General features: G+C 37.7%; 2 protein-coding genes across 2 annotated transcripts; both read left to right on the top strand.

Moving 5' to 3' along the window:
- Positions 1–1027: 1027 nt before the first annotated feature.
- LOC580611 (protein IWS1 homolog) lies at positions 1028–11860 on the top strand. The gene is made up of 6 exons (XM_030990050.1): positions 1028–1108; positions 4101–4239; positions 8333–8508; positions 8920–9116; positions 9591–9772; positions 10637–11860. The coding sequence occupies exons 1-6, from the start codon at positions 1049–1051 to the stop codon at positions 11557–11559; spliced, it is 1677 nt and encodes a 558-aa protein (XP_030845910.1). The 5' UTR covers positions 1028–1048; the 3' UTR covers positions 11560–11860.
- Positions 11861–13095: 1235 nt separating this feature from the next.
- LOC115925964 lies at positions 13096–15594 on the top strand. Its single transcript, XM_030990051.1, has 3 exons — positions 13096–13593; positions 14522–14591; positions 15134–15594. The coding sequence occupies exons 1-3, from the start codon at positions 13124–13126 to the stop codon at positions 15170–15172; spliced, it is 579 nt and encodes a 192-aa protein (XP_030845911.1). The 5' UTR covers positions 13096–13123; the 3' UTR covers positions 15173–15594.
- The last annotated feature ends 7490 nt before the right edge of the window (positions 15595–23084 follow it).

Raw genomic sequence — 23084 nt, forward strand, 5'->3', positions numbered from 1 at the left:
TAAGCTAGATAGGACTCCATCTCTTAAAACTTCTTGTATATACCAATGTCTAAAACATCACATATTTTCGCTTTGAGATTTCCCTTTGAAGGTGCCCTTTTTTTTCCTCCAAAAAGTGCCCTTTTTTGGCGGTGCCCGCCCCCCACTTTAGAAGTCGATCCGCCGCCTCTGCCTCAATCCACAGACCAAGTATAAATTTTACATTCATATCACATCTTTGTGTCCGATATGCTCAAACTTTCACTATTAGTGTCTCTGTTTCTGCTATCTGCTTTCACACGATTAAAAATTTATTTCAAAAGTTGGCGTGCCCTTAAAGATAATGTCCCTTTTGCAGCCAACATCTTATTCTGTAGGACTGTGCAGGAATTTTGAATATCATCCTATCTGTGAAATTTAAACATGAGCAGTGTCCAAGTTTTCAAATTATGCAAGGAGACCCATTTACCTTCTAGACTTCACTGTCAGACATAAGTGATTGATTGACATTATTTTTCCTTTGGTAATAACATACCGGTACATAAAATGAGCTGTAACAAGTACATGAGCATATATTATGTGTACTGCAATAACCTAACTTGTAATTGCAGAACTTCTGGTTTAATAATTGTGCAGCACAAAACGTATGACCATTCGGTAAAAGGGTCGCAAAATCAGACTATTGCTTAGGCGATTGCAATCACTTAATTCGATTCGATAACATTACTAGTGTTCATTATTTTCGAACTAAAAGCCATTTTCAAGCCCTTTCGTTTTGAGGGAAGTTCTATATCTAAGTATTGTCTTTCAAATGCCATTCAAATGTAATTTTTTTTTTTGCCTTCAAATGGGACATAGTAAAAGGAGGCTGTGGGCATTTTTTCAAACCTCTTTTATTGAGAGGGGCTCAGCCCCCCCCCCCCCCCCCCCCCCCCCACCCCCATCTCCCAGTTTTAGAACTGTTGTAAACAAACACAAATAATGAAAAGGGGAACAACCGTACGCACCACATGCTAGACTTCATTGACCAATCAGAGCTCGTAAAAAAGTTTATAGCGGTATTTTCAAAATGGCGTCAAATTCGGAGTCACCAACTCGATCTCGGAGTAGACATAAACAACAGAGGAATGTAAGTGTTATTAATTTTATGATTATTCGTTTGGATTTCATGTATTTTTGAAGTATCAATAATGCAATTTAGCCTGTATGGTACTCTGAATCTCGGCTAGTAAAGGTATAATCTGGATAAGTACGACCTTAGATTTAATTCGCATTGTCCCACGTACTGAATTTCGTGTGACTGATCTAGCTAGAGTCGGGGGTGCCGGGTGGGGAGGTCGTGATTAGGCCTGTGGTGGTCGTCTACACGGTAATTTTTTGACGATTAATCGTCTAGTCGGTAATACAGGTGCAGCATTAGATCCCCTAGATCTAGATCTATAGCTACGGTGGGCGGCGCTGGGCGAGCCCGCCCGGCCCGGCCCAGCTCGGGGATTATTACGCCCACCACTCCTGATGAAAAACACTGCTTCCGCCCACACATAGGAGCATCACTATCCTGGCTGTGTAGTAAAAGCTGTGCTTTTGATTCTCAACATTTTAAAAACCACTGTACAAAACTCAACTGATTTCACTAAAAATCGGTACTTTAGTGACAATTGATGACACCTAAATATCAGTAAAATACATTTTTTTTTACTTAGATCTTCTACTGATGTTAAAAAGAATAATTTAAAAATTCAAATTGTAAGTCTAGTGTCAAACTTTGCTTACAGCTGCATCGACATGATTGTGTACAGTCTATGCAATATTGTGTGGTGTGTGTATTTGTGTATGGGGTCTAAAAATACCCACCTCACAGCAAGCATGCAGTGCTAGAGGTGATACGCAATTACGCATTGGCATTGACTCTCTATGCTTTGCTGGAGTGCTTCCGCCCAGCCTTAATTTCGCATCAAACCTGCTTTAGGCCTGAACGTAACTATTTGAAACATATATTTAATGTCAATATTCAATTTCATGTCATTATTGGCATTGGAAAAGTGACAATATCTGTAACACTCAACTTTTTTACCAGCTTTAGCATGCCAGCTGAGATATACATCTATGTAGATAGAGGTCTATGTACACACAGAAAAAACCAAACTAGGGTCTAGCTGTGTTCAAAACAAAACAGTTTGTTTTCCATCTTTCTTCTCTCCATTTGGTCTGGATGGTCCTCCATCTTCATCCGTACTTTTCCGTTGAAGTGAACTCAACTTACAATTATTAAATCTAATGAATAAATTTGGCCACAAATCCTAACAAAATAATTGAACTCAATCACTGCTAGTAGGTCTACGCCTAGACCGAATTTTCCGTCTCTTTCGTTCGTTAGCCTCTTATTGGGGTAGGGTCGGCTCTCTCTTTAGAGACGGAAGCCGTTTATACACATGTCCTTGCTAACGCCACGGCCAGTTCTGGTCGTAGCGTTTTGCCCCCAAAATCCCCCAAAATGTCATTTTACCTCGAGCATGTTATGTTGTAAATTAGGCCTAGGCTATAATAAATCAGTTCCACTTAGGCGAGGCGTCAAAAATTAATATACCAGCCAGCGGCAGCTAACTGCACTTGTGCGTCCTGGCTGCATTTTTTAAATTAGCTCAGCCGGCTACCGCTGGCGGTAGGAAATGGCATTCAAAAGCATGCGCCGGCTGCCGCCTTTCGAATGGAAACCGAGCCTCAGATCCCAGCCTGGCGCAAGCCGGCTGGGCTAATAAGTCAAAAATAATTGCCCCAGCCAGGCTTCGGCCATAATTGCAGCCTCGATGCGCCAATACGTGAGGCGGCAGCCTGCTGGTATCGATATTTTTGACGCCTCGCCTTACCAACTTGACTGAAATAATCAGTTTAATAGTCCCTTTTTAGGAAATTATGGGTCAAAATCGGAATCCATTTTGAAAATCTTTTTCAACATGGATTCCGATTTTGACCCATAATTTCCTAAAAAGGGACTATTAAACTGATTATTTCAGTCAAGTTGGTAAGTGGAACTGATTTATTATAGCCTAGGCCTAATTTACAATATAACATGCTCAAGGTAAAATGACATTTTGGGGGATTTTGGGGGCAAAACGCTACGACCAGAACTGGCCGTGGCGTTAGCAAGGACATGTGTATAAACGGCTTCCGTCTCTAAAGAGAGAGCCGACCCTACCCCAATAAGAGGCTAACGAACGAAAGAGACGGAAAATTCGGTCTAGTCTACGCCATGCCTCCCTTTTCTGACGTCACAGCTACATGTAATGTCCGTTTCTGATGAAAATAGGGCAAATTTGTCCCAGAGAATAGGGTGATATTTTCACCCTAATTCCGCTTTTACGGAAGTGTTGTATTGTTTGAAGTCATTCAAGCTCATTGTACGGCTTTTAAGCTTTCTGTAGATATAGATCTAGGGATCTTCTATAAATAGCAACTTTGATTAATTCATATTATAAATACATACCTCATATATTTGGCAATCCACCCATCAAAAGAAAGGAAATTTGGTCCTGTAACAGGCTTTTATTTTTAAAGTCACTTTGGATTAAATTGAAAGTTTAAAAAAAAATCAGCAGTCACATTTTTTCATCATTTACATAGCCTATATACATGTAAGTAACTATAGGGTCTAGTCCAGATTCTCCAACAACAAGCTTTTTTCTTTCTGTTCTTTAAACAAAATTATACCTGAGGAATTTTGTTGATGAACTCCAATTGAATTCAAATCATATTTTGCATCAAACTACTATTCTCTTGATTTATATTATTTTTTTCAAACTATCACCTTGTTTATCTACATGAGTCTAGTCTCTAGACCAAGTTAAGTAGATGTACATGTAACTCACTGTTTCTGTATAAGATAACAGAAATTGTAATGACTTGTGAATTTTGCTTTATTGTAAAGTGGTACTCAGTTGGGGTGCAAGACCAACTTCTTTTACACAAACATGATAGAGTATAATGTTGATATCAAGGTATTATCTTCATCCTGTTTAAAACCTTCACATAAGATCTAAATTTTTAGAAACATTATATTTCAACACTCATGTTCAACAAGTGTTATGAGCAAAAAGTATTCCCTTTTTTTTTTTACTTGATAGGAAAACATGGAAGTGGAAACAAACACCAAAGAGGATGCCCTTGAGAGGAGTATTGAAGAAATCCGATCTAAGATGAAAGAAAAGAGACGGAAAAAAGTCCAGGCTGACCTCAGTCATTCAAGGTCACGTCATAAAAATGGTTAGTATATTGTACACATGAGGTGTGTCTGCACTATCTCGAGATTGCCAAATATCCAGCTATTTGAACTATCCCGATCGCAAACTATCCAGCCAATTTGCGTCTTCATTAGAACGAAGTAGCAAATTAGCTGGATAGTTGGTCGGGATAATATCCCAAGATATCTCGGTCTAGTTTGCAAAATATCTCACTATTTCCGAACTAGCGGGATAGTTTGCGACCGTCTTCATTAGACCGAAGTACGGATTCAAATATCCCGATCCCATTATGAACAACGATTTCTGGTTCACCGTGTTGACTAGTTGTACTGGTGCGGGCACATGCGATCTATACCGCTCAGCGGTGCATGATGGGATCGGGATATTTGACTCCGTACTTCGGTCTAATGAAGACGGTCGCAAACTATCCCGCTAGTTCGGAAATAGTGGGATATTTTGCAAACTAGACCGAGATATCTTGGGATATTATCCCGACCAACTATCCAGCTAATTTGCTACTTTGTTCTAATGAAGACGCAATTAGCTGGATAGTTTGCGATCGGGATAGTTCAAATAGCTGGATATTTGGCAATCTCGAGATAGTGAAGACGGGCCTATGTATGTTTGGAGCCGCAAGGGGCAATAGGGCATTCACTCAATTCTTTCATACAGAGTTAACTCCCTTATGGCTCCAAACCATATCTTATCTACCATCTCAGGGTTCTGCAGGGGAGTCTAAGCCTAGTAACAAGTTGGGTTTGAAAGAAATTGGGCAAATAAGACAGTTATGATTTTTTGTGTACAGAACATGGGATCATTGAATTTAAGTTTTGCAAATGTTCCATGTTACTGCAACTGTTTATTTAAAGCCCCTCTAAAGTGTTGGGAGCCCCAAAATCGCCCCAAATTTGATGGCACAATTTCTCTTAAATTGTATCATAATGTGAAAGAGGATGTCAATTAAAGCCCATCTGCACTAGTTTGGCAAGGAGGGATTAAACCTCCCTGCCAGGTCACTGAGAGATGGTTATCTCATCAAATCAGCTCTCAATTAACATAAGAAAAGGGGGATCATGGGGGACCAACGGGTACCACTTAGGCATTGTTTGCTATATAGAGGGCGCAAGTAGCTACAAGTAGTGCAGTCTTGCTTTAAGACAAATTTTTGCAAAGATTTCCCCAAAAAATGTGTATGAAGACAAATATTGATTAAGAATACATAATTTGGGTTTTCTGTTGTATGTAGAAAACCAAAATGTTGTATTCTTTCATCAATATTGGACTTCAAACACATTTGTTTTGAAAATCCTTCAGAAATGTGTCTATATGTAAATGACACCCTCTTTCACATTATGATACAAATACAATCAAAGTGAAATTTTGCCATCAAATTTCAAGTCCCAACACTTTAGAGGGTCTTTAACAAATTGTCAAACTCTATGGTTTACTTTGTCAGCTAAGTATTTTCAAGAAATTATTAAGATTTAACAAATTTCATTTTTGTACATGTATAGGAGAATATGAAGATGTTTCCAATTTCCTATTACGTGTTTCTGGCACAGATATGATGAATATATTTTTTTAGAAAAACAATGAAATTTATTTGCTTTGATTCAAATTAACGTGATATCAGTTATCAGGATGGATTTCTCTTGATTCAAATTACAGATGTGATAGTTCTCTCCTTGATGTGCTGATGTGATTGTCTCAGATTCTCATTGCAAAATTAGTTATTGTCATATGTTTTTCTTCAGGCGCGGATCCAGGGGGGGGGCCGAGCGGGCCTTGGCCCCCCCCCCCCCCCCCCCCCCGCAAAAAAAAAAAAAAAAAAAAAAGAGAGAAGAAGGAAAAGAAGGGAGAAAGGGAAAAGGGAAAGAAAGAAGAGGAAGAAGAAAAGTAAAGGGGGAAGAAGGAAATCGGGGGGGGGGGGGGGGCCGAAAGGGCCTTGCCTCCCAGGCTGTTAACCCCCCCCCCCCCCCCCCCCCCCAATCAAAAAAAAAAATAAGAGAGAAGGAAGGAAAGGGAAAGAAAAAAAAGGAAAAGAGGAGATACTGGCGTACTGATAGAGGGGGGGGGGGGGCTTGGGGGAAATCAAATTCAAACGTGGTTTATTTCTGATTCCACAACGGTGTATTACAAATAATGCTGAAATGACATAATTTCCGAAATTTTTCCTCACTTTTTAGTAAATTATACGTTTGTATGTGTTTGTTGGAAAATAAAAAAAAATTCCTAAATTTACAACCAGGCAAAAAATATGATTCTTGAGATTCCTACATGTCAGGGCCCGAGGTACGGCGGGGATCAAGAGCCTCGAGGCATCAAAATATGCTCATCTGACCGTGATTAAATGCCTAAAACCCCTAAGCTTCCGGGGGCTTTGCCCCCTGGATTCCATCTAGGGCCCTACGGCGACCTCTTAGATGATCATCTGACGGTAATTTAATGCCTAAAACTCCTGATTTTTTGGGGCTCCGCCCCCTGGACCCCACGCCAAATAGTGACTTGCCAGTGTCACAAAATAATAAGGTATACACAAAAATATGCTCATCTGACCTTAATTAAACGCCTAAAACCGCTGGGCTTCCGGGGGCCGGCTCCGCCGCCTCGACCCCACCTCTTTGAAATTCAGACAAGGATTAAGAATATAGAGAACGGTACAACGCATCGTTTTCTTTCTCGCGCAGGAGGGGAGGAGGGGGGGGGCTGAATTGAGACGAGGATTCAGATTCAGAGGCGAGAACGGTAATACGAATCTTTAATTATTTAATGAAACGTAAAAGCTTATGCGCTTCGCGCGGGATGGAGGGGGAACTAAATTCCGATGAGGATTATTTTCGAGAACGGTACAATGAATCGTCTTCTTCTCTAATGATTAAATGAAGATTAAAAGCTTCCGCGCTTTGCTCGGGAGGGGGGAACCTGAATTCAGACGAGGATTAAGAGTCGAGAACTGTAAAACAAATCGTCTTCTTTCTCTAATGATTTAATGAAACGTAGAAGCTTCCGCGCTTCGCGCAGGAGGGGGAGGGGGGACTGATTTTAGACAAGGATTAAGAGTCGAGAACTTTACAACGAATCGTTTTCTTCCTCTAATAATTTAATGAAATGTAAAAGCTTCCGCGCTTCGCGCGGGAGGGGGGGGGGCATAATTCAGACGAGGATTAAGAGTCGAGAACATTACAACGAATCGTCTTCTTTCTTTAATAGTTTAATAAAACGTCAAAGCTTCGCGCAGGAGGGGGAGGGGGGGCTGAATTTAGACAAGGATTAAGAGTCGAGAACAGTACAACGAATCGTCTTCTTTCTCTAATAATTTAATAAATCGTAAAATTTTCCGCGCTTCGCGCGGGAGGGAAAAACTAAATTCAAACGAGAATTATTTTCGAGAACGGTACAACGAATCGTCTTCTTCCTTTAATAGTTTAATAAAACGTCAAAGCTTCCGCGCTTCGCGCAGGAGGGGGAGGGGGGGCTGAGTTTAGACAAGGATTAAGAGTCGAGAACTGTACAACAAATCGTCTTCTTTCTCTAATAATTTAATAAGTCGTAAAATTTTCCGCGCTTCGCGCGGGAGGGGAAAAACTAAATTCAGACGAGAATTATTTCGAGAACGGTACAACGAATCGTCTTCTTTCTCTAATAATATAATGAAACGTCAAAGCCTGGGAGGGGGAAACTCGCCCCCCCCCCCGCATTACGTCACTGTTGGTCACCATAACGTTCCAATATTTGGCTCGCATAATTTCCGATTTGGGCCCCCCCCCTAAGAAATCCTGGATCCGCGCCTGTTTTTCTTGATAAGGAAATTTGTCTCCTTAGGCCACTTATAGGGAAAAAATGAAACTGGCTACTATGAGTGTTGAGTAGGTGGTCTTTTTGGACAGGTTCTACTTTTCATATTTCTTTGTAGAGGGAGAGACTGTAAGGCTATTGAGTATTTCAAGTTGGATTGTGTTTAAATGTGTTCTAAAGTTGCCGGTTATAATAGTAATATGCCCAAATGCGGAAATTTATCCAATCTACATGTATGAAAAAACTGCACTATACATTCAACTAAATAATTTGAAGCAGAACGAATTGAAGTCGATTTTTAATTTTTTTTCATCTATTAGCAAACCTTGTCTTGAAGGCCACTTTACGACAAAACAATCGCACCCTCGCAAAATCCCTGGAAGTATCGCGTAATGAGCATCGCCATGCACAAAATGATCTTGTGGAATTACAGAGAGAACGCCATATGTTGCAATCGATCGTGAATCGTTTCCAAGGCCAACACGACAAACAGAGGGTAGGTACATCATGTAAATTGATTTTGGTTGGTGATGCAAGATGGGACACAAAACACTAGCACGGTGAAGCAAGAAAACTTGTCCATTATTGTGAAAATCCAAGTGTACTTTCAACTGTTCGTAAATATGCATCACTAATTTTTTTTTAAAAATCCAAGTTTTTTTATCATAAATTTATTTTGAATTATTAGGCAAATAGTCTTCAAATTCAAAAAGCTTCACACTTCGTATTATAGTTTTAATTTCATGCATTTTCAGAATATAATATATAATTTCCTTGATTAGTTGCTGTTTGATCATACTTATTTAAGCTTATTTAAGCATTCAATGAATATTTCACCCCCAATTTTGTCTTTCTCTTTCTCTCTCTCTCTCTCTCTCTCTCTCTCTTTCTCTTGTATATCCTGTAGAGCCAAATCAAGGGGGTACATGAAGTCCTGAGGAAAGTGACCTGTAGCTTGATGGACACAGTAGGTCTTCTGGGTCAAGCTATGGACATGTGTGTCATCCCTCGTCATACCAAAGATAGAAGCCTAGGACTCATCTTTAGGACGTCCTCCCTGACCTCAGACGACCTTTCAGATTCAGAGACAAAAGAAGAAGGAGGGTGAGTTGTACTGTAAACGCTGTTATTTTTGTGTGATTAATTTTTCGCACTGAGCGACCCCAAAACTTATTCGCTGGTTCTTAAATTCGTGTTGCATGTAATTAAGCTTGTCAATACACGTATAAGAAGTCATGATTATATTTTCGCGAGTTCTGAAATTCGCGCTTGCCGATCTTAGCGAGAAATGCGCAAAAAATAATTAACTCAAATATTTCTACTTTTACAGTATTTGATGGACACAGCGTTCACACCATGTGTAGGTGTTGTGGTATAGTGTTTCATTCACTTGGCTCTAAGTTAAAGGGTTGAGGGTTCAAATCCAAGCCTGGCACTAACATACTATGGCAAGGCATTAATCCATAATATATAGAGGCCTATTTTACAGTTCATCCGCAAATGCATGATTTATTTATTTCATTGTCACCAATCATGCACTTTCACCCTTTTTCATTTTCCTTTTAAAATCTGCTGCAGATCTGCATCTGCCAAGACTTCTGCACCGAACCTAAGTAGCATCCCTCGCAGGATTCCAGCCAACAAAGACATTTTAAATCAGTCGACCGTCAAGAACAACCCTGAGGAAGAGATTGAGGACTTGCCTGACATTGATGTTCCTCTCTGTTTCATGTCTGATAAGAAAGCTCCACAAGGAAAAGGTACGAAGAAAATGATTGCAAAAATATGATTATGTTTGTATTTTTTCAGCTTTGCATGGATATATATTGCATCAAATATAAATACACCACTGCAAAGATGCCACCCCTCCCTGATTTTCATGAATCAGGGAGGCTCCCTGAATTTTTAATTTTTTTTAAAATGTCACTCCACACAAAAAATGCTGTATGCAATTGATAGAAACCTCCCTGATTTCTGAATGAATCTTCCCTGAAAGCTGAATGTAAAGGTTGGCATATCTGCCACTGCACCTTTTTTTTCTCTCACTAATTTGGGTCCATTCTAATATTAGGAGTTGCGATTTATCCAGATCGCAAGTCCTCCAGTCAATTGCAAGCTTACAAACACCTGTCCATAAATGTGTTGCAATTGATTTAAATCAGTCATAACTGTTTATGAGACAGAGCCCTAGTCTTTGGTATGAGCAATGAATTTGAAAACCATAGAGTAGATTATCTTAATTTTTTAATGAATTACCTAATATTCTTTGTTCCCGTCCCCCTGTTTTCTGTCATTTACAAATTACATTTTTAACATATTAAACTGTGGCTGTGATTATCTACAATTCCTTTTTCTCTTTTGAGAAATGATCGATTTGGAATTAATTAACCTATTTTCGAACAGGTTTTATGAATATTTTGTATTGCTATAATAAAAACAGCTTTCAGTGTGTAAGAAATGTTTTACCTGTTACTTAACCTTACCTAAGTGTAGGACTTGATTGAGATTTTGTAGTGACATCAGATTGAGAATATTCTTATTGTGGATTCTTAATGTATATTTAAATAAATACGATATTTGTGCTTATATGCTTTTGGTTTGGATTATCATTTTCACCTTTCCAGAGAGAACTCGTCGAGACACAAGGAATATATCTGCAGAGAATCAGAAAGTCTCAAGAAGGACCTCCTCCCTCCTGAATCCTGCTACCATGGCTGCCGTCGCAACAGAAATTGAGAAATCAGTAGAGAATATCCGTACAGTGTTGGAGGAGACAGGCGATGATGGAGAAGGTAGTGACAAGAAACAAGCTACAGTTTGCATAGATGACGAGGAGACTACACAGGATATCGAGATGGATGAAGTTGAAAGTGGTGAAGAGAGTCCTGACAGGAGGGTCACCAAGAAGAGAAGTGGGAGGCTTTCCCTGAGGAAAGAATCAGTAGCTTCTGAACATGGACATGGCGAAGTAGATGAGGAGACGGGAGATGCATCAAGCATGAGTAAGGATGATGCTGGAAAGAGGAGGAGTGGAAGGCTTTCTAACAAAAGGAGAACCTACGTCTACCCCGATGATGATGATGAAGATGAAAGCAAAGAAAAGGGTGACTGTATGGAACTAGTTCCAGAGGATGAAGAAATAATAGAAAGCAGTTCAGATATAAGAGGCTCTAGAGAGAGAAGCAGGAGACTGTCAAGGAGGAGGGGTACCTTTGTGAAAGAAGGTGATGACTTGAAGACCTTTGGAACAGAGGATGACTTGATGGAGATTGAAATCCTTGATGATGATGACGACGAGGCCAACGTTGGCTCCAAAGTGGGCAACCTAAACCAACAGGAAGATAATGTAGAAGAAGCAGAGGCTGAACTTCAGCAAAAGCATAAGAGTGATGCCATTGAGCCTGATGAAGGGCTACCGTTATCATTGCACAGCCAGGTGAGAAGACACGCAAGAAAAGCAAGAAGAAGAAAAAAGACAAAAACGCTAAGAAGATCAACAAAGAAAAAAACAGAGATCATGTATGTGAAAGTGCTGTTGAGGGTTTGATGGTAACAGATCAGCATGCGGTGGTTGGTGAATCAAAAGATGACCAACATGAAGAGAAAGTCCCACTGTGTACCCTCCCTGATGATAGATGTGAGAGAGTTAAAGATGGAAACAGTGCAGAAAAGTCTGATTACAGGATTGTGGACATGGAGTTGACCACTGCTGCCGGTGGGCATATTTCGGTCATCGAAGGAGCTGACTCCCAAACAAAAAGCAATGAGAACAATGTGACTGGGAGCACAGAAGGGTCTAAGGGGTCAAAGCTTGGTTCGCCCTCTGGTGATGGTGATACCAGCCAAAAGACACAAAGGTCTGCCGATCCCTGCAAGGAAAAGCCAAAGAGCAGATTACCGGTATTGATGAAGGGTAAATCAAAGACATCAAAGCTGAAGAAAAGCATGCACAAGTCTCAGTCTAGGATGGGAACCAACAAGGATTCTACAAGGCGGAGGGATGAGAAGGACATCCAACAGATGACCGTGTTCGATCTTTCTATAGGGGATAGCTTCTCACATCCTACCCCATCACGTCTAATCTGTAAGCCTGGGGCTGCAACCGAGTCTAAGCCTGATGAGGCTGTAAAGGAAGACAACAAGTTCCATCAGCCAACTACTGGCAGCGGTTCAGGAGATGGACTCCAAAAGATAGCCCAGACAGAGTTCAGCAATGATGCAGAGGCGGAAGATGACTTTGCCAACCAAGAATTTGATACTCGTGGTAAAAACAAAAAGATCTCCCAAGAAGAAAAACACGGCAAGATAAAGAGGAAATCTCGCAAGTCCAAGTCCAAGAGCAGCTTGAAAGATGGAGGGGAGAGCCTGAATGACCTCATGCTGAAACCTCACCATCGAAAATCCTCCAAAAGGAAATTATCAAAGAAGAGCTTCTACTTTGGCGATGATGACAGTGTAGAGGATCCAAGACAATCAAGAGTAGACAGGAAATCTGAGGTAAGAACGGGTGAGTTGAATACAAGTGCTCTCAATGCAAGTTCACTCAATTTGGATAATCCAAAGTCAGATAGCGCATCCTTACTTCCTAAAACGTCTTCCAGTTCCTCGAACACTACCACAGACATTTTGGAAGATCTGGAAAATGTCTTGCTGGAAGTGGATGAACCCAAAGCTAGAGCGTCCAATAAAACCCAAAGGAGAACAACCATCCTGAAACCCAGTGGACAAGCATCTAAAGGAGATTCAAAACTGAATGTCACTTTTAACCATGACGATATATGTGATTTTGAAGAGGTAAAGAAAGACAAAGTCAGTAAAACCACCCAGAATAGTGAAATAGGCACAACAAGGATAAGCAAATCTAAAAACCAGAAACAAACAAGTAGAAAGACATTTGTTGTTTTAAACGACATTGCGAAGACCTTTTTTGGAAACTTTGATGATTTCAAATCCAAAGACGAGAATGAAGTTGATGGTGAGGTTGAAAGTGTTATCTCAGAAACACAGACTTCAAAAGAATCAGAACAGCCCTCTACAGGAGATCCTTCATCTTCCAGCGGGTCACGGATGAGGGAGGATGATGTCTTAGAGGCTCTTGGTACATCCCGGGTATGAGCCAGGTTGATCAACCTGATAAGCCAGAAGCCACCAAGAACAAAGAGGCCAAAGAACAGAAAAGCAAGAGGAAAGTGAAATCAGGCTATACTAACACTATGGACATCATGAATGTGGACATTGTAGCAAAACAGGCTTCAAAACATAGGACAGAACCAGTACAGACTTCTAGGATGGATGATGCATTACGGAGTGCAAATGAAGATGAGGCCCTAGACAGATCAACAAGCAATACTCAGAACAACCAACCCGATGAGTCGGAACCTAACAGGAGAGAGGAGGAGAAGGATGAGGCAAAGGCACAGAAAACCAGCAAGAGGAAATCAATGGCAGGTGATGATGATGATGTTCCTGATGGCAAGCCAAGCAAGGTGGCCAGGGCTGATGTTGAACCTGTTCCAGAAGTACCAGAGAGGAGAGGAAGAAGGTCTAAAGCAGTCAGCTATAAGGAACCAAGCATCAATAGGTAATATATGTTTGATATATTAAAAAAAATATGATATTACAATGAAAATGTTACTACACGCATGTACATGAATCTCTTCTGATTTGAATGGTTTGATCACAAGGCTTCTTCCTATATTTCCTTAGTTTAAACTCCCTACCTGTTGTAATTGTGCTGACTGTTGCCATTTTTCATCATAAGATACTTTTGCAAATCGCAAATATTCATTGTTTATGTGTCAGTCACTTTCAAGCATGAACCTTGTTAATTAGGGCCAATTTGCAAGGTTTCTTGCACACAATTTACCAGTTTTACAATAATGAATTAGCAACTCTGTGACTTAATTTAAAAGCAACTTGTGACAAGCTTTTTTGTGTTATTGAGGATGTTTCAAAATTTTCTATTGACAAATTGTTTAGTAGCAAGGAATTTACGCCTCTTTCCTGATGCACATGTTTTCAAGTTGTCTGTCCATCACTTTTGATAAATATTCCCTTTTACTTGAAGAGAAGGTTGAGTTCTGGGAAGAGGTGAAAAATTATTTGTGAACGTTATCATTGTACTATGCAAGTGTGGTAGAACGTCAGATACAAAATGTTCCCTGAAAAGCATGGCTCTTCAAATGCCATAATATCATAAATATGGCATGTTATGGCATGTTACATCATAAAAATCGTGACGGATTTGTGCGCTACATGTTTGTGTAGTCCCATATACATCTTTCTGTGTACAGTGCTTGTAATTTTACCAAGACTGGGCCAAATTTCTTATCATTTTGATAATAACAGAACCTTGCAGCACACATCAATACTTAACTGCTAGATTATCAACCTTTTCTGATCGATTCCATAACGTTTCTTTCACATTGCAATCGCATGACCAGAACTCAACTTTATCTTTAAACTGTATGTCATGTTCATTTTGCTTCTTTTTTTTCTTTTTCTAACAGCAAGCTTCGTCAAGGGGATCCTAACACATTCACTGTCTATAAGGGGCTGCCTGGAAAGACCTCCAAAAAGGTAGGATGAAAGCTCAGTCTATTACCAAGATAATGTGGGTTACTGAGTATGAACAAGGAAACCAGCTCCAGCGTCAGTATCCACCTGTATTAAAGAAAAGATTAACTTCCTGTAAACTTAATATATTTTTTTTCTTCATTGGAACTGTGTTTATATACATTTATTAAGGCAGCCTATATGATAATGGACACCTGCTAAAATAAAAAAAGCCACCCTTTTTGGTGTCCCCTGAGTTGTAGTAAGGATATTGACCAGTAATAATTTTCATTTACTAACTTTAAATTCCAAGTGTGCACAAAGTTATGAGAAGCACCCCTTCCCCATGGTTTGTCATATTACTTTGATTTTAATCAAGAAAATAGTTAGATGTAATGTGTTTCTCCTCATTAAATGGAATTGTTTTTCATTGTGAAGTTATCACAAGATATCAGAAAGGACCCCATGATGCCCCTACCCCCCAATCTTTTTATTTTTCTCAAACAATGAATGTATCTAATTTCCAATAAGAACTAATGTCATGTCATCCTTTTTTCCCCCTGCAGGATAAATCCAGAGCCCCTCTGGGCAACATCACAAACTAAAGGAAGTCCTGGCCTGGAGTCCCCCGACAGGCCACCCTCCCCCCCCCCCTCCCCCTCCTCCCTGGCCTGGATTTGGAGTCACCCTGCACCTTTCAGGAGTTATGTACATGAGGATGTATCACCATACATACAGGAGTTACATGGAGAATGCGCAGGCAGATTAGCAAGCTCTCTTGGTCTCCCCTCCATATGACAGTGCACCACTGCAGAAATTGAAGCTAGTATTGAATTCATAGAGTCAAGACAGACGTGTCAGAGGTTATTCTGGATAGATAAGTGGGTCTTTGAAGTTTCAAGTTTGTTTGATGGTCATGCCTATAATTGAAAGTCAGCTAGGGGGGTGTTTCAAAAAGATCCTAAGTTGGACCTAACAATTATATGAAAGCCGTTAGCATCTTTGAAATTATTTTGTAAAAGTTATTTTAAAAGGCATAAAATGTTGATTCAAATCATTCATATTTTCTATTATCAATGAGATTTCATGTTGTTGATGTGGAATTTATGAAACGTTTAAGAATTTGTGCATTTGAATATATTTAATTTAAGCTATAACTGGCTCTTCATAATGTTTAGGGCCAACTTAGAATAAAGTTTGACTTAGGGTCTTTGTGAATCACCCCCCCCCCCCCCCCCTCCTGGAGTATGAGTAACTCATCACCTTCCAGATGTTTATTTAAATTGAAAACTCATCAGCAGGCCCTCAGGACCCTGTCCATGCGATGATATCACCCCCTTGCATATATATGGGAATTAATCAATGGGCATTGTACCAGTTTGTGAGGGCGAATCAATGGGCTTCGCACCATCTACAAGGGATAGGCCCTCTTGGGTTTCATAGGAAAAACTTAAAATATTTCCAGAACTAGACACTTTGATGGCACGATTATGCATGATGCTGTAAACAACTATACATGTACATACATAAACAGCTATTACACCATCATAACAATTATTTAAAAACTGCTGCAGTTTACCGCTGTAACAAGTCTTAAGTATTTTTATCTTGCTGCAGCACTTTTTCAAAAGAGCTTTTTACCTTGTAGTTTTAAGTCCTGTCTCAAAACTGAAGCTAAATCACAAATCGCTTCCTTATAGGTAAAACAGAAGTATTTTCAAAGAAATCTGACTTTTTACATTTTCATGATTTGGCTTTTCCCAGCAGTTTTTAATACATGTAGTTAATGCTTTCTTTTTTATAATATTCTAATATTATTGCTATGCCTATGTACACTGTGATTGATATTATCTACTGTGGTTGTACATGTAACTGACAGTCATAACGTCTAATGCAGGATATGAACAATCTATTATACACTGTATAATGATAATATTATTATGATATTATTATGATATTATTATGATGATTTTATGATAATATTATCATTACTATCTAATTTTTAGATTATTATGTGTACATGTGTGTCCAGCTGGTTTCAGGCTGAATTGAGTCATCTTTATACATGTATTTCAAAACATAATGTAGATGATAATAACAATGATGTAAATATGTACTTTATACATGTATTTATATAGAGAAATGCAGTGTACAGTATACTGCTATCTATTCAGTAATCATCAAACAGTATTCTAGCTAATGCCTCCCATATATACATAAAGTAGAGGAGACAATCCATGATACTTGGGGTTGTTTCACAAAGGTCCTATAAAGTTGAACTTATCTCTAAGTTGGACTTAACAATTATGTAAAGCCGTTAGCATCTATGAAAATATTTTGATTCAAATTATTCATATTTTCTATTATCAAGGAGATTTCATGTTTCTTGATGTGGAGTTTGTAAAAAGTCTAAAATACTTCAATTTTCGCTTTTGAATATATTTTATTCAAAGACTACAAATTGCTGTCCATAATGTTTAAGTCTAACTTAGAGTTAAGTTCGACTTAGGATCTTTGTGAAACACCCCCCCCCCCCCCCCCTGGTAATGACTAAATACTGTGGACTTGCCCTTCTTGTCTATAAAACTCAAGCCTGAAACTAACAGTAGTTTTGTTGTTGTAATTAACAGAAAGCTGTTGAAGAATTTTCAACTACATGTATGTACATCAGAGTTTATGAAAGAAAATTAGTGATGAGTCCCCTTACTTGAAAAGAGAGAAGGAAGGAGAAGAAGAAGAATATGAAGAAGAACAAGAAGGAGGAAGAACGTGAAGAAGAAAGAGGAGGAGATATTACATATGTAGTTACAATTTACAAAGGGATACTATCCTGCATGCTTTTCTTAATTTTAGTTCGAATTTGATTGTTGATTTCAAAATTGAGTCCACTTTTTTCATTCAGTGCATGTCATGACATCAATGCTTGTTCATGTATAATTTCATAAAGTTTTGTTTAGAAATGCTTATATGCAGTCCCCATGTTAAGTTTACTCTCTGTTTAAGGCCAACATGCATTTGCTCATGTTTAATAGCTTTCTGTACCTCTAGATGTAAAGTTACAATACCATAGTGTCTGTTGATCGAGAGCCAGAAGGCTGTTGAATCTCTTGATATATATCCAATAAGCCAGTTCATAGTTGCAGTCTGAGCATGAGCAGATAAAGGTCATTGTAGACCAAATTGTGAAATGCACGGAGACAAAATACTTGATACGTGCTCATGAAAGTTATGTTATCATTATTCATTTATGCACAAGCAGTGCACTCCATGATACACAGGTGGAAGTATTCTTTGAAAAGGGGAAACAAATACCATTTATGTAGCACTTCCATCGCTGTAGGAGACATTATTTCAAAATCTACAAAGTGGGACCTCTTCATGTTTTGAAGATTTGTGGATATTCGGGGTGATTTGGGACATGTGCTAACCGTGAACTGGTCTATTGCATTGAGTAATTTCAGAGTTTTGCTCTTAATAGCAGATGACAATATCCCCTAGAGATGTTTTCAAACATGTAAAAATGAAATGTACATGTACATGTATGTAAATATTGTACAGTGCATATCTATGGCTACCTTTGTACAAAAGATATATTACAACTGAAACTATTGATAACCCCATTATTTTAAGATGTTGTAAATAAATTGTGTGGAAGTCAATATTATCTTTGTACATGTGTCCATCAGTTCTTCAGTGATGTTCATGAGTAAGTGAAATGCTAAAGCGTTGTAATGGCAGCTAGGCTAAAGCCGGGATAATAATTAGTGCGCCTCGGAATAGAATTTCTATATAGACAGTGCTATAGAAATGCCTATTATTATTACCGTATGTCCAGGCATGTAATTAATTAAGCTTGTAATACAATGTTAAGCGCATAGAGACATACCTTGTATAATGTGCTATAGAAATATAATTTATTATTATTATTATTATTTCTTAAAAGTTGATAGACATGTAAAGCATATGTAGTGGAATCTCATAAAAGAATACTGTTAGAACAAAAACTCTTGTAAAGAGGAATATTTGTTTGGCTTACTCTTTGGATTTTATTTTATTTTGAAATCATAGAGTATTTTATTTTATTTTTTATGACAAAATGTTTAATGTCACAGAATTTTGGCATCACAGCCAGGTATACATTTGGTAAATGGAGCAGCATTAGCCATAATTTAACTAACAAGAGTTTCTTATAATGAGGTTTCACTGTATCATTATCATACAAGCAGGCCTGATAAAAACCCGATTTAAATCGGTTTCCCGATTTTTTCCCTGATTTTTTTTTTCCTTCCCAATTTAAAAAAAAAAAAAAAAAAATCAGTTATTTTTTTTTTACCAGATTTTTTTTTCTTCTCCATTTTATCCTGATTTTCCTGATTTCCCCCTTATTTTCTCTATTCTTCCCTATTTTGCCCTATTTTTTCCCCAATTGTCTTACTCGAAAGGGGTGAATGTTGTTAGATGCCATTTTTCCCCTGCGAATCATATTGTTCTTTTATTTTACTCAATGGGGGCGTGGTTGAGGGTAAAACAAAAGACCTATTTTTTTGTTAGTGCCTACTATCACCCCTGTACAAGATCATTGACATCATCTTCACTGTCAACATACAGTAATCAACACCATCACATCATCGTGACTATCACCATTGTCACCACCATCCTCATCATCACTATCATTACGGTCACAAAGATCATCATGATCACCATTATCACTTTATCTTATGTCAACATAATCAATATCATAATTACTGTCATCAATATCACCATCATCACCGTCGCTGTAATCAGCATCATGATCACCATTATCACCTTATCCTATGTCAACATAATCAACATCATCATTACTATCACCATCATCATTACCGTCATCACTATCACCATCACTGTAATCAATATCATGTTCATTATCATCATCACCATCACTACACCAGGATCAATGAATTTCTCTCCCGAATCACTCTTCTACCATAATCTACACAAACTGCACTCGAGCCATGTTCAATGTATGTTTTCCAAGACTGGTCATTGTTAATCATGCAAGGCAAAATGGACACACAATGCTAGAGAAACAAATTACAGACCTTGTGTATCTAATGCAGGCCCTCTGTCTGACGCTTGGTAATTTCATTTTTTTTTTTACACTGGTAGAAATGATAAATACAAATACTCATAATTTATGATAAAAAATGAAAACAATTCAGACATGTTTCTCCAATGAGCTTAGTTTTTTTCCAAGATCTTTACAAGATGAGTCACCGACCCAATAAAACAAGGAAAAATGAAATCAAATTTCAAATAAGTTATCAAAATCGAATACAAGAGACGTAGCAAAATGAACATTCTCAGAGCACTATAACGACACAACACAGTACCAAATTGGCAAGACAGAAACACATATTCAATGTCATTTACAGATTTGGATAACAAGTTACTATTTACAAAGCTATTTCTTTGACAAACTGTTTACAAGATAAATAACAGACAAGAACATATAGACATCAAATAGTTTAAGCAAGGTTTTACAAAAATGACCAATGAACTTTCATAATATATTCATATGATTTCATCTCATACCTAAAATCTGTGAGAAAATAAAAGATTAAAATGATAAAAATCCTTTATTGGTCCATGGAAAAAAGAAAGGATGAATCAAATCCAATTAATACAGCACCTCATTTAATACCAGAACCCATTCAATCAATGAAGTTCAGAGGGTGAATGTATGATATTCATATAGGACATGAAGAACAACAAGCACAGACAGACATGTAGTTCTAATCTACATTCATTTAGGGCAGTATGCACGCTGGCTTCAAAATTTACTCGTACTTGAATTAGTTCCACATTTTCAACATTTTGCATCTCATTCAATGCTATTACATACAAGAAATGAATGATACTGCACATTTGTTTACGGTTATGTAAAAACACTTGAAATGGGGTTGGCAAGAGCTATCACGCTGCATATACATGGTCAGACTAAACTTATTAACTTCTTATGTACCAATAGTACCGACTTGGCACTTATTTGCACATTCATGAGCTGTGTTTTCAGTATGCGGCATATTGATAAATATGTGATGTGTCAGAAGAGCAGGGAAAATAACTTTCAGGACTGGATGGGTATTAGTATTGAGAAAAAAAAGAAACACAAAATCTTTATCAATATGTATTCAAGGTTGAAACAATAAAAGGTATGAAAGGAGAGAGAGAGAGGACTAGAAAACTTAGTTTGGCAAGTAAATTGAGCAAGTTTTCAAGCAATACGAAAGCAGATTATAGTTCGTTCAGCAAAATGCAGATGTCAAAATCATTCATATCATTCCCTGGCAATTACAAATCCACTATAGGGAAAAAGCTACAAAACTTTGATTCATTGTCAAAGATAGCACACAGATCATGATGGGATTACTAAATGATCTACTGCTATTACAGCATTGCGACAAATATAAGACGAGTAGTAATATTGTTTTTCAATTTTGAAGAATAATTTGAATAGTTCAACTCGAAACATACAATGTATTCACTATGTTTTCTTCACCTGAGTTTGACAACAAACCATTTAAACTTAGGACTATTAAAATACTATAATACTGCTGACATAATATATGTACTGAATTGGACATAATGGAGTAAAGATTGAAATGCCTAATGATAGACACAAAAGTAAAAAGAGCATTTCTGACAAATGTTTTGTAACACTTTAAAATAAAAATACTAAAAATTACCTTTTTAACCCTCTAGTATATACAATGCTTGGTATGCAATTTTCTTTACCTAAAATTGGAAAATATCATCCTATGAATCAGAAAAGTATAATCGCAGCTTCAAAATTGCAGCTCTCTAAATCTTTCAGAAACATGATTTGAAGTTAGAAATAGAATTTGAGCCTTTTCATTGCCTAAAATATCTCAACCATTGATCAGATAATTTGGACAAACATGATTTTGAACAACTCTGTTTCCGCTTTTCCAAACCCGATAAAAAGAGTTAAGAGACATATATCTATTTACTAATAAAAATCTGATGGCTGAAAGGGGGTCACGATTATGGAGATCAAAAGAAATAAAATGGCAAAGTTCAATTAAAAAACGACTCTACAGGGATGTCCAAAACTAATCACATAAAAGAAAACAAAAACAAAGTCTAAGGGACCAGCCTATCACTTTGTTGATACAAATTGCAAACAAACAAACAAACAAACAAACAAACAAAAAGAACAGACAGGGCAAGCAGAGACTAGGCAGCAATAAGACCTTAATAATTATATACTCTACATTTTAGGAGTTGTCTGCTGTTATGCCTATTAAGCCCCGTTTATATGGAAAATCAGACATCTTTTGTCACAGATTCTGAATTATAATCTCAAACTCTATCTCTGTGAAGATACACAATTTCAAATGCCAGTAACACAAATTAAACCAAATCACAATTTTGAAAAATAACCTTTGTGCATTCTACAGGTATGTCAAAATAAAAATGAACAATGTCATCTTCAAATGATTCAATACAATACTGGTACATGCACATGTAGGAGCCTACATTGTATTTCACCCAGAGAAATTAATAAATTCTGCAGTTGGAAAGCAAACAAATGTACAGCTCAGTAACATGAATACAATCAATTGAAAGCAAGACAGAGCACTCAACACAAATGTCCTAAGTCAACTGGGTATCATATGGTTACAAAGTTATAAAATTCAATGAATTTTACAATTATGGCGCAGATCTAAGTAAAATCAAATCATAACGTTTGGTGGTTAATTGGTAGATAATACATACACATCATAGATTGGTCCTATTCAACTATGAATAATTGCTGTATAAAAGTAACAAAATTGTAGTACCACATAACATAACACATCTTCAAGGAATTGCTTGTATTAAAGCTACAAAATAAAACCACTCGTTTCTAGTACTGTAAAAAGCTGAGGGACCACAGAATTAATATCAGATCACAGCCATGAAATTCATTTGATAGAGGATGTCCAGTACTCCTTCGTCGTTACATTGATAAGTATAAAAGTTTGGCTCCCAAATTTAACCTTCTATACACATTGGTTGTCTTGTAAAATAACGGATGAAAATCAGAATGTTGCCATTTTAAGTTCATTCCCAATCAAAGTAATTATTTTGAAATAAACAAACCATTGGGCAGACACATTTCTTGCACTATATACAAATGGGAAATACTTTTGTTTCGGTAATTCATTGCGAACTAAAGACACTCGTATGAGTTTATCAAAAAATTAAAGGTGTTACTAATTACATCTGTCGCATGATTACAATATAGCCTCTACAAAGTGAACTTTTTTCTACATGCTCAATTTCCTGATTCATTTGAAAATTTCATGATTGCGTAGTTGAAAAACATATACCGCAGCAATGACACATCGTTTTCTTGAGCTCATCACCACACTATACAAAATGACTACGATCTGATTGGGGAAGAATTTGCAATACCATTTGATATGAAGCACTTGAAACAAATAAACTCTTCCTGATCAAGGTTCTAAGTAT

This window comes from Strongylocentrotus purpuratus, unplaced genomic scaffold, assembly GCF_000002235.5.
Source record: "Strongylocentrotus purpuratus isolate Spur 01 unplaced genomic scaffold, Spur_5.0 spur5_scaffold_19, whole genome shotgun sequence".
NCBI classification, from domain to species: Eukaryota; Metazoa; Echinodermata; class Echinoidea; order Camarodonta; family Strongylocentrotidae; genus Strongylocentrotus; species Strongylocentrotus purpuratus.

Coding starts and splice junctions, on each gene's coding strand:
- LOC580611 (XM_030990050.1), top strand. CDS start 1,049: ATGGCGTCAAATTCGGAGTCACCAACTCGATCTCGGAGTAGACATAAA. Junction 1,109..4,100: donor GACATAAACAACAGAGGAAT/GTAAGTGTTATT, acceptor TTTACTTGATAG/GAAAACATGGAAGTGGAAAC. Junction 4,240..8,332: donor AAGGTCACGTCATAAAAATG/GTTAGTATATTG, acceptor TTCATCTATTAG/CAAACCTTGTCTTGAAGGCC.
- LOC115925964 (XM_030990051.1), top strand. CDS start 13,124: ATGAGCCAGGTTGATCAACCTGATAAGCCAGAAGCCACCAAGAACAAA. Junction 13,594..14,521: donor AAGGAACCAAGCATCAATAG/GTAATATATGTT, acceptor TTTTTCTAACAG/CAAGCTTCGTCAAGGGGATC. Junction 14,592..15,133: donor CTGGAAAGACCTCCAAAAAG/GTAGGATGAAAG, acceptor TTCCCCCTGCAG/GATAAATCCAGAGCCCCTCT.